The following is a 21,145-nucleotide window of genomic DNA, read 5'->3' on the forward strand; positions in this document are numbered from 1 at the left end:
GGTGAGGCTGTGCCCCACATATCATGCCAGGACTGCAGGGTATGGGCACGCTTGCACTGGCATTCCGAGTAACAGCAAAGATGACATGGGGCTGCTTTACTTGCTTGAGTGGCATGTGCCAAGTAGTATCTCTACAGTCTATGAACTACCGAGATTAAAGCTAGCTCAGATATGACTATATGCCACCATTTTGTTGAGACTCATCATGAAAGGTATCTTCAAAGGCTAATTATGCCAAATTTTTCTTCCTTGCTGGGAGACTAAAGAAGAAGAAGTGTACCTTAACATTGACATTTAGCCTCCTCTCCCCTACTCTACCAGACTTCTAAAGATGCCATACTTAACCTTATCTATTGCACGCTTACTTCTGAAGAAAACCATTTTTTATTTAAGCAGTGTAAAGCAGAAGGAATTTTTAGCAAATACCTTGATAAAGAAATTGTCCTCAACTAAAACCAGGTATCATCACATAAATATTAATGAAAATGTAAAAAAAACACAATCTAGCTCTTCTCCAATGTGTGTTTCTCACTAGGTTCGTACTAAGGTAGGGTGGCAGTCTTATCTTAATTTTCTATAGAAATCAGAAACTCCCCCACAAAACAGTATAACTGTTAAAGTTATAGTAGTACTCCTTTTCCTTATTTGCTCTGAACAATTGTAACAGTTATGCTTACAAAAGTACAATAACATCAAAATCACTTGGTCATCTTTTAAGAAATTTATAGAATTGGTGCATCCACAAATCTAAATGCAAAAAGTGTATTGCATGTTTATGGTATATAATGCATACTTGCTCCATTTACAGTTACAAACAACAGCATATGCGATAAGAACTGTTTAGCGAAATACACCGATAATCAGTCGACCGTGAAAATTTAAGCCTCTTGAACAATTAACATCCTTCATAACACTGCTAAAAGCATTAATGAAAATTTAAGTGGGAAAATGTACATTCTTTATTCTGCTGTTTAGATACAGAATAAAATTTAACTTTTCAGAAAATAAAACTATAGCTACAGCTTTGAGAGCTGTCAGTTTACTTTTGAGGATAAAATACATGCACTTTTTCCAATTACTTTATTGCACATAATGTACAGTCATAAATGGTGTTTTATTTACATGTCTTTTGGCAATGTCCATGTTTGCTTTTCCCCTCAGAATACATTATTTTGCACAAACAAAACCTTAAATGTTTCACACAAACTGCCATAATACAAGTCAAAGCATATATGTATATATGTTATTTTATTGTTGCTGCTAATTCTTTTAAGAATTTCAAATCTCAGTTAATCTTTGCCTTGGGAGGCAGATTCCCCCCAGTTATTCTGTTGTCAAAGACGGACACCCGAACTGCAGGCACTAAGAAATTAGCACTACAACCTGCTGTGCCTGACCCCTAGCCCCTATGCAGAACCATGCCACCTGCAATTAGTGCACAGGCACAGAGAAGGAAGAGCACTGTACTTTTGTTAACCAGTTTGATTCAACATTGAGTATCACGTGTTAATGTTATGGTTCACGTGTTATTTGGACAGTATTCCATTAAGAGTGTTTTAGAAAAATATATCAAATACATTAAAACAAACCAGAAATTCCAGTAACAATTATATACTTCCAGCCCTAGGAATGTGTTACTCAGATTCCGTTCTGTACAATACGGTATTTATGATAACATTTTTTTACCCAGACACAAAGAATTCAGTTTTATATACTCATAAGCATGTTTCCCCCAAGTTAAAGTAATTTCTTAATGGATGGCAACACACTTCAATTTTTCCCTGCATTTTCAGGGCAGAAAACCTTTTAGTGGTCCCCCTCCTAGAGTACAGTCTGGCAATAAACGATTCCTAACATGCAGATTTTTGACATACTTTTAAAAGATATGTTCAAATAAAAGATCAACATTGTCAGTATACACTGAACATATGCTCATTAAAAATACCTTTAATAAAAATCCTTGAAAACTCTTTATGAAATATATCGTGAATTGATGACATGCACAAAAATACTCTTGAAGAAACCAAATTTGTTGTCTTGAATGTATGATTTTCTTGAATGTTAAGACAATTTAACCTCAGAATAATATGAACCTAAATTCAGTTATTTAGCAATATTGAAGTCATCCTTAAATTCAGTTCTAAAACCACTTTGTTTCTTTCCTATAAGCAGGCAAAGTATAAAATAGTTAAATTTTCAGAGAGGTACTTAAGTAAATTGAGAAATGCCTTTGGTGGACAACAATGTATAGTATTTTGATTTTAGCATTTTTCCCTTTTTTTTTGCTGTCCTTTAGCTTTAAAGTACTACAAAACTTACAGCAACTTTCACTATTGCATATACTGAAGAATGAGATGAAAATGCACTGTGAACAAAGTATGACAGTAGTTAATATCTATTGATAAAAATACAAAATAATAAAAATACTACAGGACAGCAGTAGTCCTGGGAATAGAAGTATTCTTCAATATAAAATATTAAACTTTTGTTCCATCTGAATAGTTTCACCTAAAACGGAGAGAGTACTTCACCAAGCTTAAATGTGGGCCTCTGATAAAATTCTTTAGGAATATAAATTATTGGCTCTGTAATGACACTTGTGCCATTATCCAGTCAAAAGGTTTGGTATAATCCGTACAAGTGAAACTACTCAAAATGCATTGATATTTTACCTGTACCTAAAATTTTTGTAAAATAAAGAACTACATGCCATTAGAAAACTAACAAACATTATCAAAGCTAGACTATTCTTCACTATAAAATAAAGATGCATTCTATTTTAATTACTACCAATACTGTGAGAACCCTTTAACACTCAAGTTTTATATTGTATGGATTTCAAGATAAATAGTTTTAAACAGCATAAATTAAAGGAGGCATTTGAACAGATTCAGTCTCCTCATCTGAATTTTTACCATCTACAGGAAAAAAATGGGATTTCACAAAAACTGTTGACATTGGAAAAGTTATCTACATTGAGGATCTCCCTCGACATTAGGTGTAATTACTGTCAATTTAAGATTACAAATCTAGGAGAACTACCTGGGAAATGTAAAGGAGCTTCAGACAGCTTAAGGTCTAAGAAAGGGAAACGTTTCTGTAAAAATATTTGCATAGATGTACATTCAAAACAGCATTTTCACCATTTAAATTCCCTGCATTTGTTTTGCTCAAGTCATCCACAGGGATGAAGATCATATAAAGGCAGCCCTGGAATTTGAAATGGCTGTTGCTTGGTGATTTAATGAAAGGTGTATTTTTGTACTTTCTGCAGTCATTAGGAAAAGATCCAGTTTGACCTTTGGCTTACATGTTGTACTCCCCTGAGTTAGGCAATACTGACAGACTGTAGCAGAAATACAAAAAAAAAAAAGAAAAGATACTTGAAAATAGTGTGGCATGAAGAAAATAAGGCACTTTTCGCAAGGAAAACCCCCGGATTTTGTATTTCAATGTACAACAATTCTATCCAGAAGTATTTTGAAATGTCACATGATGCAACATGAATCAGGTGCCAAAACCAACGAATCACGAATTACTGTGAGATTAACTGCAACCTCTGAATGGTTCAACAAAGAATCAAACTGGTTTCTGTACACAGTCATGATTTATCAATGTACTGGCATCTTTGCTCTTTTGCTGTGAGCCGACAGTAATTATTTTAGAGAAAGAAAAAGAAAGTGTGGAATTAGTAATGCAGATGCTGAAAGGCAAGTGGCAAGACTCTACAAGAATGTCTCAAAAAATGCTACTTTGTTCCCATTTCTACTGGCACCTATTCCCCAAGGTAAGAGGCCAGAATGACCAAAGCCAACTTAATAGTAGTGTGCAGAATGTCAGCTGACAAACAACATAAAAACAAGTCACGTTGTGTTATCTGTGGTCACGTTCTTCAGGGTTAGTCCAGTAACTCAAGACTTTACATTCTTCCGTCTTTATTTGTTTATCATAATTAAACATGTAATGGTTAATAAACAGACATAGTCCAGAGTTAGTAGGTTGGTATTATAACATTTATTAAAATAATGCTATGGGTTAATAGAAACAGCAAAGAACCAAAGAATTAAAATGCAAGCTATGTAAAAACCCAACTAAAACCCAAATATGTCTAATGTATTCATCCAGTAGCTAACTAAAAGCCCAAGAAAGACAACACTCCCAATATAATAAAGTACTGCAAAACAATTGGCAATTTTTCAGTTATCAAAATTGTGGGTTTTGCATTTTGTATCCTTTTTTCTCAATCAGGAAAAAAATTCTTTTGAATGTTATATAACATACATATAAAACAAGATAGAAAAATACATTATAAACTTGTAACAATGGCTGTAAATACATTATCTTACATGTTTCTCATAGGCAATAGGTTGGTTATGGTACATACATAGCATGAAACTACTAAGATAATAAAGAATAGACAAATACATGTCATCTGTATGGTTACATACAAGCGACACTCCCATCTACCCACTCTAAAAAAATTACATAATACTGTCAGAAAGAAGTCTTAAAACTACTTATTTTAATAAAGAAAAAGTCATTAAAGAATGATAATACTGAGAACCAAGGCATTCAGAGATTTCAAAAGTCATGCTTTTTTTTAAGTTGATCCAAAATTTTGTCAACTAAGTTTTCAGAAGTTTGTTCAGAGCAAACATTACTTTCACATGTCACACATCTATTCCATATGCTTCCCCTACCCCCCAGTAAAAGACCTTTGATAAATGTCTAAAATGTCCAGGTTTTATCACAGTTGAGATGAAACTGGATCAAATACTGGTATAGTTTTAGCAAATCTCTCTTCAAATGTTCGAGTGTCGCAAGTTTATTCAACCAACCAACCAAAATAAAATCAAAATGGCACAGCATATACTGTAAATAAAATCAACACAACTGTATGTGTAACAGGAAGACAAAGCCGGTGGCACAATAAAGAAAAATCTAGCTGAATACGAAAGGATGAATGTCTATTGCATAGTAAATAAACTGATAATTATTTCCAGGTGAGACAAGATGTTAGATGAGGTCACCATGCAGGTGCTTAAAAATGTAAGCCCTCTTAGCTTACTATTGACCTTTCATTTGGAAGCTGTGAAGATTTGCAGAAGGAGAATAAGTTGACAAGAGGGGACTAAAATTATCACCTGATATTTGCCAAGTTTAGTACTGAGCCCCACAAAGTAATACTTAATGTTTTCAGAATTAAATACTGTGCGTTCAACAGCTTCAGCTCTTGCAATTGCCCAGCTATTTGAACCTCGTGGAAAATAAAGGTTAAAAGTAAAGTTTAGCTGGACTTCAAACAACTAGCTGATGTCCCTCTCCTGCTTATCTTTTGAAGAAAAGCCAGCAGGGAAGATCTAACAATAGTCAAAGACAAGCTGAAAAATAAATAACTTCCATGCCGTTTGCCACTGCAGGAACTGTTTGTGAAAACTGGGGACATGTTCAGTAACTAACTGAAAACCAGCCAAGCACTTTCAGTTTCATTATTCACAGAACATCCCTTTTCTTGGTGATGCCGAAGCCTACTATAGTTGATGTATATTTATTTCAACCAAAATCAAGAAAACTCCTCTCCATCCCTGAACAAAAATGACAGACTTCCAGCTCTACAAACATTTGTCAGCTAATAATCTCCTTTAGCATGAGACAGTCTGTATCATAGAACCCTTTGGTCTATGTTGCACAAGTATGGCATTTGCTATGATTTAAAAAGTAGAGTGGTTGAAATAATAATGGGCCAGTTTGACAAAAACTTAGCAAATATTTTGCATAATGAGATTTTGGCAAAGTCACATCACACTAGTATGGCAAAAATCAGGTAATTAATATGGTCAACTCATCATTTGTCTTCCCTCACAGCTTCTTTCACATACTGGGCGTCTGAGTGGCATGCAGTAACTTGTCCGAGGGAGAAGCTGATTATACAAGACATTTGACTAAATGACCATGAAGAAAATAAGGCACTTCCTTTTCTTTAGACTTATTCCAATACTTAAAAAATAAAAAAGAAAGACTAAAAGGCTCTTTTGGTCTTTTGTTTCTTGACAACCACCAGAAAAAATCATTTAATGAAATAAAGGGTTTCTTTGTTCTTTTTTTCTTTTTTTTATAACACTTGAAAGTATAAAATGCTACATTTCCAAAAATATATTTTTTTTTCTGCACCAGCACCCTTGTATAGTAAAAGTATCTACTTTTTTGTTCATTTTGTTTCAATGCACTACACTTTATCTACAATTTCATTACATGTATACAGCAAATAGGCAAGCATGGCTTTTACATCCTTAATGAATTTTTTTCTATACAGGGAAGTTTAAAAAAAATATTTGAACAGTTTGCCCAGTAATGTGACACATAATGCATGTACCTTGTTCTCATGTAATCTTCCAAGGAGATTAAAATATGGTTAAAACAATTTAAACTCGTATTTCACTTTAATAGTGTTACTGTTTTGTCCTCTGCATTAATGTAGTTCTGAAAAGTCATCATAATCTGCATTTCAATGGCACACTTTCCTTTAAAACGTCCAATTTGGCAGGCAATAGAAAAAAGGCTGCAACATCTGCCCTGTGAGGGCACTGGTAGTGACTAAACGGCGTATCAAATTTTGAATACTTTTTAGAATCCCTTCCCCAATGACATCCCTGACCAAAGGTTCATGCATGATGCATCATCACACAGTACATTCAGAGAGAGCTTTGACTTTATTTTTTTTTTTTTCTGAGAAGAAAAATATTCCTAGAAGTCTCTCACAGTAACTGCCTCTGTCATCGGGTAGTTAAGGGACATCTGTCTCCATCTCGTGTGAGGCCTCCTTACCGTTCGCTTGGGGCAGGACACTAGAGGATGATCAGTGCGGAGGGATGAGTTGGACCTTATTGCTTTACTACTATTCAGTGCAGGTTCTAGAACCACTTTCACCCAAACAGGAGAACAACAAAAAGCGGAGTTGGAGGACAACAATTTCTTTGTCTGTTTTGTTAGATGGTAAGACGAACGGACAAGTGCCCCAGCTCGCTGCACTGAAGACAGGCAAGCAAAGGCGTTTACCAGTTAACTGATCAGCAGGCAGGCATGGTCAGGTCATCATTGGGTGAAGAGTTCAGAGGTCAGAAGGTCATAGGTTAGTTGCCGGTGGCGGCTGGGTGGTTAGAAACAAAAAAAAAAACAAAACAAAAAAAAGAAAGAAAAGATAGAGAAGAGATTAGTTCCAGCTAGTGACGGCTTAATGACAACATGAAAACTAATCACAACTAATAAAAAAAACAAGCATGTTTAATTCTGACATACTGATCGACACCATCTACAGAATGCAATAAAATCATGACAGCCCTCCATCATGATTTGGACACGTGAAGGAGAAGCCCACTCCCACAAAACCGGTTAACAGGAAAAATAGAGATAAAATATGACTAACGACTAATGGTTAGTAGCAGTCGATGAAGGAAATTGGAAAACAAAAAACAATGAACAGTTCTTGAACTCGGTAGAAGATTTCTGGAACAACAGTCAGTGCACAGCATCAGTATCTGACTGCTATTAAGCATTAGTACTTCCCCAGGTGCAAGCATTAAAGCAACTATTAATGATGGATGTGATTATTAATAACTGGTTGTTAAAAGAATGGAGTCATCTAAGGAATTCTGGACTTAAGAGAAACAATTTGGTTTAACAAACTACGGGCCAAACAAAGGGTTTTTGTTCAATAAATTTTTTATTGCCTTTCATTTATTCTATTTACAAACAACATGGAATTTCTTGGCCTCATGATACAAAGCAGTACTAAACTGTAGTCTAGCAACGTAGGCATCACCGTGGGAACCAGGAAAATGCTCAGCCTGCTACTATAGCCAGCATTTTCCTGTTCGAAATACTATTTTACACATATAGGACACTTATAAAATGCACTTGCATGTAAACACTGTAAAAGTCCTGCCATTTTAAAGTCTATACTTAAAAAGCTCTAAGTACATGAAAAAATAGAGAAAATATCTAATTGATACTAATAAGGCATTTTAAAACTACAAACAGCTCTCTTTATTCATTTTCAAAGCTAATACTCTGCAAATACAATAAAATCTGACATTTCATATACATTCCTGCTTTATATTTTTATATTTTAAAAGAAGCCACCTGTAAATACTATTTTCTTTTGCAAACCCCCCCCCAAAAAAACCAAAACCCCAACAAAACAAAACAAAACAAAAAAAACCAAACACAAACAAATTACAGTAAAACATAAAAAAGTTCTCAAGTGGAAAGTTATCATTCCCAATGTTCTTGAGCTATTCCTTCTTTAATCATTCTCTCGCATTCTCCTTCACCAAACTTGGTCCACTTAACAGTAGTATGATTTTTTTTGTTTAAGACTCATTCAACAGCTTAATTATAGCTAATAAATTCTGAGGTTGATAAAAGTTTTTGTACTGTTGCCATTTTGACTAAGGCAGAGGAGATGAAAGTGAGAAAGGTATTCAGTGCAAAGTCAGATTTGTGCCATTACATAAAATGAAGTCCAGAAGGTGTAATATTCACAGATACCATTGACTTAACAATCTTTCTTGTGGGTTCATTTACTTTCACATAATAAAAATGGCCTATCATTTAGGATACAGTTCATAAGACTACCAAAAATTACTACTGTAACATAAATGATACCAAACACTCCCTGATTTTTTTTTTTTAGAATCATGTTTAGTGGGATTTGTTTAAATTAAAACAGCTGTTTCAAAAAGAAAAAAAAAATATTTCATGTGGCACACAATCTTACCACTTCACAGGTATGCTAGAAACAGACTCTTAAAGCATATTGATACTGATTACAATTTTGATTAAATGGTATTAAAATTTACACATAAATTATGTGACAATTGGTTTGGATAAATTCGAGAAAATTCTCAGCATTAATATTTCTTGTGGAGTTTAAAATCAAAGCAAGCTACTTTAAAAAATACCAGTACACCTGTGATACATCCTCTGCCAAGTCTCTGGCCTTCTACAGTACACACAGGTTTGTCAACTGTGCAACACCATTTACAGTTTATTACAATTAAATCAGTCAGTCTCTCTGTTATATGCATCAAATTCAATTTTGTATTATTTATAAACTGGGAGTTTATTCTGAGTTAAAATGAGCTATATTTTCCAACCCTTCACCAATTCTAAATGCTTAGTTGTAAAACATTTACACATTTGGGGATTCTTGCTTTAAATGCAGTGCTTATCTCTGGAAAAAAACCCCCAAAACAAAATCAACAGAAAACCAAAAGAATAAAAAACTACTTAAAAAGAGAATGCAGTAGTACAACAAAGTCATTTGAAAGTCAATTTAGAATTAAAAAAACCCCAACTTTAGACCCAATGAATGCAAAGATAGATTTAGTGACATTTAACTACATAAAAAAATTTTCCTCATTGAAAAAAAAAATTATTTCGGTTTGCTGACATTGTTTTTCATGGTCATAGCTACAAAATTATCTTGGTGACAGAACAATCAAATAGGTGAATATGGTAAATACTGACAGCATTTTAATTCTACAATATAATTTTAGAACATTAAAAGACATTTTTATTGCTGAACAAATTTCTCTCCAAAACACTTTGTGAAACTTTTAAATCTGTGCAGTGGTAACCTTGGATTTGAAATTCAAAATACAATGAAGTTCAGCTGTAAAATTAACTTTGTGTTTCTCAATATACACTGACATTACTTAGGTTAAGACTTTAAAATAAGGCTCTCCTGAAATATCGGTACGGTTTTCATAAGAGAGATGTATGCATGACTTATTCCACAGGAGGTAAGATATTTATTTATCTCCTTAACTCAGTGGGTTTCCACTTTGCTAGAGATGAATGCTGTTCTATCAGAAAATGGCTGTATTTTAAAAGAAGGTGACATGATACCAGTAAAGTAATTTCAGTTACTTTTAAGTGACCCAGATGTAAAATCTAGGCACTTCAAAATTAAACATTACAATGATGAACTTAAAACTACAAATTGGTATTTTCTCCCTGACAGCACCAACCCCCAACTTCCTCCCACCCCTGCTTTATCAGTATATTTACTAGCCGTCTCAGGTAAATATCTAATTAAACAAAAAGGTAGCCTCACCTGTCACCTGAAACTACACTACAGATCATGAAAGACCATTAGGAAAAACTGATTTTTGCAACATCAGGTCTAACTTTGAAAGACAACCTTACTACCTATTTCTCTTGAATGTGATAGATAAAAAGATTAGAAAATATTAAAATCTATTTTTTTCTTTATAATTTTTTTTTTTTGTAAACATGGGCTATGATTTTCTACTGATTATACCCTGTTGCCCGACTGAAGAGTTCTCAAGAAATGAGATCAATGGGCTGCAAATAGTGTGCAGTGATATAAAACAATCTGATCGAAAACTAAAGTAGTGTCTTTTATCAGCTTTACATTTTCTGTAAAGACTAAGATCATATGAAAGATGAAAGTGTTACATAAATATAGCAAATATCCAGGAGGGTCCCTTTTACTGAATTGACCAAAATCTGTATTCTCTCCTGTAGTCAATTTATGGAAGGTTGAGAGAAGTGAAGTGTAGTCAGTGTTAGGAGATGTCAGATCTGTCATTGGAATTTGACTTTTGAATATTACAGTATCATGGAAACCTGCACAACATTGATTTGGATGAGACCAGAATAATAATACTTGGCACGTAATGCTTTGCATCCTCAAAGCCCTCTACAAAACAAGAACCCCCACAACACCCCTGTGAGGTAGGGAAGTATTATTATCCTTATTTTACTGATGGGAAAACATACACACAGAGATTAAATGACTTGCCAAAACCTACAGCAGGGATGGGGTAAGAATTCATCCCTCACACTACGTCCTAGTCAATGTCAATAAACCGAAAATATCAGTTTTCTCAATAAGCTTAAATACTTCATTCAGGGGTCCAAAGGCATGACACTTGAGGAACAGGAGAAAAATGAAGATTTACTTTCCATTCAAGGGTTAAAGAGAGATGCCCAAATATTGGATGTCATCTCACCAACAGGACTTCAAAAGTTGCTTCTCCTTCAGGTTACACATTTTAGCAGCAAAAGGAAAATACCAAGAAATAGATTTTGGAAAAAAAAAAACCAAACCAAAAAAACCCAAAACACCAAAACACCCTCCCTTCTCCTACCCTTACTAATTCAAACTCAAACAACTTTTGAAGTTATCTTCACAGCCCTTACCCTTCTGAATTCAGTTAGGTATCTGAGAACATGCATCCTCCTCATAATATACAGTACAGTGGCTCAAAAGTTTATTGGAAAAAAAGGAATCTAAATCTTCAGATTTCTCCAGACACAGACAGGAGGCATTTATTCCTTTACTTCTTTCTCATTAAGCAACCATCCATTCGTTTTATTTTGCAACACCATTCTGATATTTCCACACCAATTAAAAGAATGAACTGGGGGGGGGGGGGGGGGAAGGGAACACGACCAAATTAATTATTGCAGCACTGATTTCATAGCGTTTCCTGATGCAGATGGATCTTTCATTTTTTAAAACTGTATCAGCTATAGCATTTCTTTTAATATATTGAAGTATATATATTTAATTGAGCTGGGAAAGCCAAATTTACAATTTTTTTTTTTTTAAAACCACAAGCATTCCCAAAGCTTTAAAATATTAACTGTTCAGATTTTGGAGAAAAATAATGAATGGGTCAAAATAGGGTATTTGGTTAACCAGCTGTGGTGTTGCAAATCTCATGTACACTCAAAGCACTTCTTACAAACAAGAACTGCAGAACTAAACTAACCTCGGTCTGCGGTCACAATCCTTTGGTAAGGATGGACACGCATATCGTGCCTTCGAACTTTAGTAGCCACCGCACCTAGTTAAATTGCAATTACCAAGACAAAGTTAGAAAACATTCACAGAAAACATTAACAGCAGGTTTATCAAAATGGATTTAAATGATCATTAACTACAAAAGTTCATTTTAAGAAAAGCAACAAGTTAAGGCACAGTAGTTTCAAATCTTAATCTTAAAAAGAAGTTTATCTGTGCAGATTAATATTGCATTTATTTTAAACATCCTGGCCTTAACCTGTTTAATCCATTCATTTACAATCCCAAAATTACAGTATTTCATGAAATCTATTAGACCCAAGCACATTTAAGCTTTACTAGTCACATATTCACTGAAGTGCCTTTCTTGCAGCAGGACTATTTTAAATAATGCCATCTTTTAATACTGACAATTATTTGCTAACCTTAAGATCACTTCCAGTTCTACCACAAAAAAAAAGTTTTAAAGCAATTCTTCAAGCCTACAGATTGTGATTTTAAACTTTAAGTCAATAAGTATGAACTGCAATGAATTAGGTGATTAGTAAAGCAAACACTATATAGAACACTTAGCAGTCAGTATACTACTATACACTCATAAATTACAGCTACTCTGTAATAATAGGACCTAATCCAAATTAATAGCACTATTTTATTTTAAATCTATGTGCAAAAAAGTGCAAGTAAGTCACTGACTGCTAGGCCAAGCTTTTTTCAAGGCTGCTGAAACTAAGCATTTGTTAAAATTCAGATCTGATGAAGGATCAGTTAAGACCGTTCTTGAATTCTTAGCCTTTCGTTGGGAAAGCCATACCTGAAGATAAAAGGAAGGGAATTAAAAGTTAGTCACCAACTAAAATTTGATTCCAACACCAATATCCCCCAAAATACTGATAGGGATGCATTTCTCTGCCATTTTTAACAGAATTATTTTAAGACATCTTAAAGGTCCACCACAAAAATGGACGAAATAATATAAATGAGAATAAGTGTGTAACAAAATAAAACTCAATTAAAACTAATTTAATTCAATTAACTCTATAAAATTGCTCAGATAATAGAGCAGATGTATTAAGAGTTATTGATTATATGCAACTTGAGCAGGAGTGTGGGGGTTCCCCCTCCTCCCTTTTCCTTTTTTAAGTAACATTTTTTAATGAGATCTACTTTGGGCAATCCACCTCACACAGCTAAGCCCAAGAGTATGCAATGGTTCCAGATACCATTTTAGGAGTAATTTTCCCCTCCTCTCTCTTCATAGAAAATCCTGTGAGAAATTGAAGTTCCTGCATCGTATTAAACTACTACTCTAGAATGATGTATTTCTTTATTTGCTATTAACTGAACTCAGGAGAGGGGTTTGCTCCTAACCAACAGCTGACAGCTACTCTGCTGAACTCTGTAACCATGACTTTACCCCAGGACGTATCACAAGTGGACTAAGAGATTGGGGTAGAGGAGCTAGGGAGAATATTCACATGTTTGTGGGAAATAAACGATAACAGCTCACTGAATTTTGGCTATGGGGTAACACAACCACCACGAACTCCTCAAAGACAGACCTACTGCATACTTTTGTCCTACCGGAATTTTTATTATTGATTCACTAATCCTGCAAGACAGGATACATAATATATATAATATACATACGTAATATAATGTGGAAACATGCACACATACAGATAACTCACCAAGTATCTGTCATGTGAAACACTGATTTTTCGCAATACTTTCAACAAAATATTGACTTTGAACCTTACTGTCCAGTGTTCATTAGAGACGTTTAGAATTTGTGTAAATCAATAACTGTCACTGAACAAACTAAGATCAAAGTCCTATAAAATCAACATTATGCAGCACCAAGGTCATATGCAATTCAGAACAAACTGAAGAGAAAAAATTATTTAGATTCTGTAGAGGGTAGGGAAGGAAGAAACTATGGGAACTGCTTTTTCCATATTGACCAGTTAACTGAATTGTCACAGCTGCTTTATCATTCTTGCCTTCACACAGCAAGTCAGTGGTCTGATATATTAGGAATGATGGGTATTTCAATGCAATGTATATAAAAGAAGTCATCAGCAGAGTTACTAATTTTATCATACTTCGATGAGAACTTGGTTTGCTTTATATTCATTCACTGAAATTATTTTCTGCTCACAAAATGATTTACAGCTTTCTGACACTGAGGAGAGATTTATCAGTTGCGTACTAAATAAAGCAGTAAAAACTCCAACTGAGAAAAGACCTTTCCACTCTCTCCAGTTTTGGTATGAAAACAATATTGCAAAATAAGAAGCTCTCTCTTCCAAAGATTGCTGGACGTTAATTTATGTTAAAGAGAATACAAATAAATCTGGTATTTATGGCAGCCCAAATGACAGGTAATAGATGTCAACTTCTATTTAGCTTTTTATGCCTGTGTATCCACCATCTAATGTTATACAAACATCAAGATTTTGTTTTCAGTAATCTTACAAATAAACATACACATTCAAGAATGCAAAACATGTTTAAAATGTACAAGAGTTGCACCATTTGAGCAGCTCTCCTAGGCAGTTTTGATATACCTGAGTTAAGTTTGTTGCTTCAAATTTGTTTCTTTGAGCTCCATGACCCCTACTTCCCAAATACCATAGAAGCATAAGCAATACATTCTCCAGTCATCCATGTACAAAGATCTTACCTAATACACCACTAGGTTCAATAGGATACTCAAGGATTGATGTAGCTGGTGCCAGCGTGTAGGGGTATTCATATGGTGTGTAAATTAAACCGGCTTCGGGTCCAGGTGGAACTATTGCAGCGGTGGGATGAGGAGTTCCGTTTGGCATGACAGCGGTTTGTATTTGTCTGATCAAAGGCATTATGGTAGGGCCAGCTGGCGTAGGAGTACGCAGGGCAGCTGGTGGGAGAACAGGCGCAGGCCCAGTAATAATCCTTGGAGCCTGGGCTGTTGCTGCAAGAGAAAAGGCAAGGGCTGCTACAGTAAGCAAAGAAATTCAGAGGAAAGTATGGAGATAGCAGTACAAAACGTGGAAAGAATGGGAAAAAGGGGAAAAAGTAGGAAAGAAGAAAAATAAAAGGAAATCATTAGTACATGCGCTGATCACACAGTGCCAAAGCACACCATTCAAATGCAAACAGCTTTCCATTTTCCAGTGTGATTAAGTATGAACATGCAAAATAAAAAAGCCATTGTAAAACAGTGAGGTAGATTTCTCAAACAGGTTACACAGCATGAAAGCTCCATTTAGACCACATTTCTTCATTTATGCTATCAAGACTGCATGAGACTGAGATGCATGCAGGAAATACAAGGGAAATACTGTCACAAATACAAAGAGTACAAAATTCAGTGCATCTACAGAGTCCACAGACACTCAGTTTTGCAGAGCTGTTGTATGAGTCTACAGTTTTTATATGACTTAAAATTGTATTTAAACCTATATACAATTCCAAGTTCCAGGATCAGTGAAGTTAAAGATGACCCAGAAACATGAATCAATCCTCTCCTACTCTAGCATGAATAAAATAGACCCAAATGTGATTTCCGTATCATATTTCACCAAATAAGATACTTCTTTTGTATTATAAGTTTACTACAGCCTTGCTTCAAGAAAACAGATGCTTTTTTTGTTTTGGTGGGTTTTGTTTGTTTGTGGTGGGTTTGTTTGGTTTTTTTCAGTGGTGCTAGCCATTTCATTAAGTGTTATTTGAAGCCTGTTGGCACACCAGATGAACAACAACTTATACACTAACACATCTGCTGGTAAGAGTCAATCTTAAAGGGTTATAATTTATGGATTTCTGTGCACTACTGTTGATCTACACTGGTTTAATTAACTTACAGGTGGCCTTACAGGTGAAAAGAGAAATGTGACAAAAGTTTTTCAGATTTATTATTATTTTTATTTTTTTAAAAAAAGTGCTCAGATAATTCAAAAAAACCCTCAAACGTTTTCCTTTCTCAAACAGAAATAAACCACTATGGCTTCTACACGTTCAACTTTTCAGTAAAATCAAAATACAAAGAGTGAAATTGTCTTACTATGAAAAAATGAGTATTAGTGTGGAAATCTCTAGTCAAAAAATGAATAGTAATTCTATCTTCCCACTTACATTGATACAATAGACCAATGGGAACAGATCAGACAAAGAAGTTGTTCAAATTAATATAGAAGTTTCTGTGCAACAGTTTGCATCAATTTAAGCTATTCTGAAAGCTATTTTACTCACAAATTTGCAACAATTTAGAGACTAACATATATTTAAAACTGATCTAGCTTTAAATATTATAGTGTTCATTAGGCCTGAAAGATTTACCATTACCATTGTAGTGGTAAAAATGGTGAAAGCCCTTGCTTATGTCTCTTTTCAAATCAGAATAATTACACTGGTGTAAGCACTCTCAAATTGACCTAACTGCATTCCAATCTTTAAACATATTCAACACTGAAATGGTGACTGTGTGGAGAAAACAAATTTGCAAATATCAGTAGGCCCTTACTGAAAAGACTAGTTTAACTGTGCTTACATTTGACATCTGTGTCACAGCTACAGCAAAAATTTAATTTGGAAAAGGAACTACATTTTCAGAAGGAGAAATTAAGATTTTCAACTAGAGAAAATACTTTATATCACACATAATAGGTATATGCTTTCATTAGTAGGTGCGTGTAATTAATTTTCAAGTGTAAACTTGTGCATACATGCGTTTGCAAAAGCATTTTCACACAAATGTAATGGAAGTAATCATAAAAATGGCTTGTTACATCACTGATCCTTGTGAACTCAGCTGTGAAATCAGTTGATGAATTGTTGGTAAAACATAACATTGGGGGTACGCATGCAAGCAAGATGAAAGGAAGGAATATAATACAGAAAAATGTATTCACAGTATCCTCAACATCTGTAACATTTTAAAATTAAATCTCTAAAAATAAAATTGAAAAGGAGTCTATTGCCCTTAAGGATGCACTAAGGAAAAAATTATTGTACAATAGGAAAATCTGGCTTAAGGGTTGAGGTTTTTTATACTATATATTTGTAAATGTTTCAACCCAGACATACTGCCTAAAAAAAGGGGGGGGGAGGGCGCCAAACAAAAAAACCTCCCAACTGACATAACTTATCGCCAATATATCTTTTCCAACAGCTACCTACTGTTTTGTTGGGTCTTTACTGCCTTCCATTCTCCAACATAGTTGCCACTGCACATTTTCCAAAAAGTAGCTTTAAGAATCAAAACCTGCAAACATTACTATAGCATTGACCCTCGAGCTTATGACGTGCTTACGTGATTTGATGTTGGCATCTCTGTAGGTGCCATTCAGAATTGCAAGCTCCATCAGCTGCATCTTTTTAAGGCTGTCTTCTCCTTCTGCCTGCATGTGAAAAGATAGGAAGAAAGTCAGGATTATAAATTCACTAGTGCACAAGATCTAAGGGACCTAGAATAAAATGCCTTCAAGCAAAATACCTGTTTACCATTAGTCACAAAAACAGCAAGCTTTGCTAACTTTTCCTTAAAATTAAGGGCAAGTTGCCTGTTGTCAACATTAAGTCATGTTGACAAACATCTTTAAAAGAGTTTTGGAAAAAAAAGCTTCATAACATAAATTATAAAAATAGAGTTAAATATAAGTTGTGTTTGATAGAAATTGTGTAAGGAAATTTCTCCTCAAATATGTGTTCATCTACTCCTAAAGGTATCTTTTTAAAAATTGTATTATTGGGCCAGAGGAAGAATGGGCATCACAGATTTTATGCACTGCAATTTATTGTAACTTGCTCCACTATAGTTGACTACTAGGGAGGTGGGGCAAACAAAAATAAACAACAAACTTTGAGTAGCTTTCCAAACAGGATATTGACAAATGTCGTAAGGCTGAATTCCTAATTCTGGCACATCTAGATGTATTCCGATGAGGATTTAACCACTATTTACACAGCATACATTATTCGTGGTTTTGCTTCAAAATAAATTACTTCCCTGAAGTTATCCACTCCATTGGTATCATGCAGGTTGCATAAATATTAAGCAGTGTTCAGTAAAAAAGGGCTCACTTTTTCAGTTAATAACAAAACATTTCTAATAGTATAATTTCAATTTTAAGACCAGGTATTTTTTTGCCTGTCTTTTCAGAAATACTACCATTTGTTTAGTCTACACTCTAACATGCAGAAAACACAGTTATGATATAGGAAACCCAAGAGAGATGGTCAGTGTCTACTTTAATGTTAGGTTACCCCTTGCTTCTTGTATAGAATGTCACTGCTGAAATTCTCAGATGCAAAAAAGGGCAGCTTCACTGTCAGTTGCATTGCATTCTTCCTTTGCTAAACTAGGTTTCTTACATTTTTAATTATCTATTCACACAATATTTTGCAGATATTTGGAACAGTATTTTCCAAGTTAATGGGAACCTGTATAATAACATACTGAGCCATCCACTCTGAAAATCTGAAGTCTAGTTTCAGAGAGAGTTGTTCACCTCTCTTAAACTACAGCTCTTACAGAGGTTTGAACTCATATTTCCAAGGGCATGAGTGATAACAAAAAACAGAATTAAAAGCCACAAAGAATAGCAATCACCACCAATAACTGTCTACTAAAGCACTGCACCAGTGAAACGTCATCTCAAAGTAATTATGAGTTAGCATAACTAACTCATAGCAGTGTTCCAAATGTATAGAGAAATATATTTTCAGGCTAGTTTGCAGCAACGTACTGTCATGCATACTAAGGATAAGCAATTTACTAAATTACAAGACAAAAATAGTTTTAAAATTTTACCTAAGCAAATACAGTTCTTATTGTGAGGTGTGTTCAAGGGCCACACATCTTGCAATGGAAATTTTAACAGCTGATTTTTATCAACAACATAAAATCAACATTTTAAGATGGTACGATGGGTCAACACTAAATTTCTTTCAGATGTCAGAAACTGAAAGTCCTAACTGTAATACTGAGGACTTGCATAAACACCTAGATTATCAAACAGTAGTAATTTATGTTGTTGCTAAACATTCAGAATGTACTGAAAATTAGACATTTTCTTTATATATTACATACTGTATGACAGACCAAGCTGACACTAGTACTGAAAAAGCAAATGCACATTCAATTACCATTTTAGCTACAAATTAATTGTACGGTTAAGTACTGTAGTATCCAGAAACCTCAGACTCCATAGCCATTAAAATGAGACCCTTTGCAATACAAAATATACCAATTCTAGCAAGCTTAACATGAGATACTCAGAACTGAATTACATTTTAAATGCAAAATTGTATCTCCTATTTTTAAAAGAAACTATTATTTCATTGCATCTTTGCTGATAAATTACCTAGGCAATCATGAAACAATAAAAACAATTCCAAATCTATCTCCCCATCCAGAGCTCACAAATTCTTGTCATTCTGGATATACCTTATCTAATTATTTTAGCAATAAAGATTTTTTTTTTTTACTATTGATTCATCTTTTCCTCTCCCCCCATAACAGTTACACTGTTATTGGCTTTTTGTTTGTGTTCATGTATTTATTTATTTAAAAGTGTGCAACAAGAAAACTTCCTCACAATGTCAGCTGCATCTCCTATACATTTCCATTAACATTACTAAAATTGCTCACTTCCTCCAAATAAGACTTCAGGTGATTGATCTACACCATTAATAAGTCTCAGTAAATGCTGAATCTTACATTCCACTTGCTAGAATAATTTTAGCAACTCTAATCCCAGATTTTGCACCACAGTGAATATTTCCCTATATAACTATTTATAGGATAATAATTTTGTGAGACAGAAAACATTTTTACCCAAAAGAAGGAGCTATAAGTCCAAGTAATTATTCTTACTTTGGATCTTTAACGTTTTCCTGTAGGTCACTATTGCTTTCTATAAAAAAAGATTACCTAGGTTTTACAAAGTATGTTTATGAAAACAATAATGGACTTCATCAAACAAAGCAAACCAAGTCCTTGACTTTTATTTTTGGACTACTATTCTCTGGACTACTGCTCAGTTGTTGATAAACTTCTCTCCTTTTAAACCGACCCCAAAACATTGCTTAAAACTTTTCCTTAAAGCCTGCATCAGTAACAAACCAGAGATGTAAGATGTGGACTTGCATTATCAGACATTAACACTAACTTCTGACTTTTGGTACTCTGATTTTTAAAGCACTTATTAGATAGAAAAAATCAAACCCAAACAAAAACCCAACCAAACCACTTAACACCTTTAACGCTGATCAAAAGGTCATCGTTCCGACTCCTCCCAGAAGATGGCACTGTTTATTATACAATACTATCTCCATAGGACCTGGGTGCTTAGCACTATTTGCACCACTCTACTGGTATTGCTTAAAATCCTGCCACCTCCTCGCACTCTAAACTTGCAACAGTCACTTGCCACATCTTCTCAAGGTGAAGTCACAGAACTGGTCAGGACCCTTTCAAACACTCTGTCGTGTCCGACATTCTCTGGCATCAACACCTCCACTTGAACATCATTCACCAATAGCCAAGACCTCAAATTTCCAAGAGCTGGGACAGAGCAAGGGACACATGTTTTTGCCTGCCCTATCCTCTCGCTTCTTTGCTGACAAATGATCGAGTAAGGCACACGACTCGATCTATCTTAGCTCCAGGCATTTCTGCAGGCACTCTGTTAAAGCAAAGAGAGGTTGCATCAGGGATACAAAGGCAATCTCTAAAGGGACAGTACATTACCTGTACAATAGCTGCAACAAAGCTCAGTCATTTGTACTGAAAGGAAGCTACTTTGAACAAACATCAATAAGGTCACTTAAAGCCAGATTTGCATTACTAAGTTGAAGCTCAAGTGATTGCCTCAAACCTCTCATCCTCTTAAATCTCCAGTGCTTTCCTTCTATTTATCATGTACAATATAACATTCAGATTAAGAAAAAAAAACCTTAAATGGTATCTTGAAACATAATTCTTTAAATGTAAGCACTTGAAACTGCTCACTGAATACAAACACCGAAGAGATGCAAGTAAATCCTAACAAAGCCAACCGCGCACAGACACCAGGGGTTACTGATTTTTAAACACATGGCCCCATACTCTTCACAGTACCTCAACTCTACTTGGGCTAGCAATAAATAGACCTAAAGGAGACCAAATGCCAGTGAGAACTATCATTTAAAGTAACTTGCTTAACAGATAATCTCAAAACACTAATAACAAGTGCCACCTATGTGAAGTCTCTGGGGAAACACTTCCTAAATTTCAAACTAAATACACAGCACTGACCCTACAAATGCCCAGTTAAAACC

At 34.7% G+C, this 21,145-nt stretch overlaps 1 protein-coding gene across 11 annotated transcripts in view; it reads right to left on the bottom strand.

Moving 5' to 3' along the window:
* Positions 1-748: 748 nt before the first annotated feature.
* QKI (QKI, KH domain containing RNA binding) overlaps positions 749-21,145 on the bottom strand; it is a 157,811-nt gene continuing 137,414 nt past the window's right edge. For 4 of the 11 annotated variants that reach the window (XM_027686835.1, XM_027686810.1, XM_027686874.1 and 1 more), the window contains 4 exons: positions 17,136-17,223; positions 14,523-14,819; positions 11,805-11,879; positions 749-7,147 (listed from right to left, as the gene is read on the bottom strand). In XM_027686835.1, the coding sequence (XP_027542636.1) occupies positions 7,131-7,147; positions 11,805-11,879; positions 14,523-14,819; positions 17,136-17,223 (477 nt within the window). In that variant the 3' untranslated portion in view covers positions 749-7,130. Of the gene's footprint in view, positions 7,148-7,701; positions 12,651-14,522; positions 14,820-17,135; positions 17,224-21,145 lie in introns of those variants that run through there. The other 7 variants (XM_027686865.1, XM_027686827.1, XR_003534822.1 and 4 more) reach the window with 5 other exon arrangements.

This window comes from Neopelma chrysocephalum, unplaced genomic scaffold (assembly GCF_003984885.1).
Source record: "Neopelma chrysocephalum unplaced genomic scaffold, ASM398488v2 Primary Assembly neopelma1_23, whole genome shotgun sequence".
Classification (NCBI taxonomy): domain Eukaryota; kingdom Metazoa; phylum Chordata; class Aves; order Passeriformes; family Pipridae; genus Neopelma; species Neopelma chrysocephalum.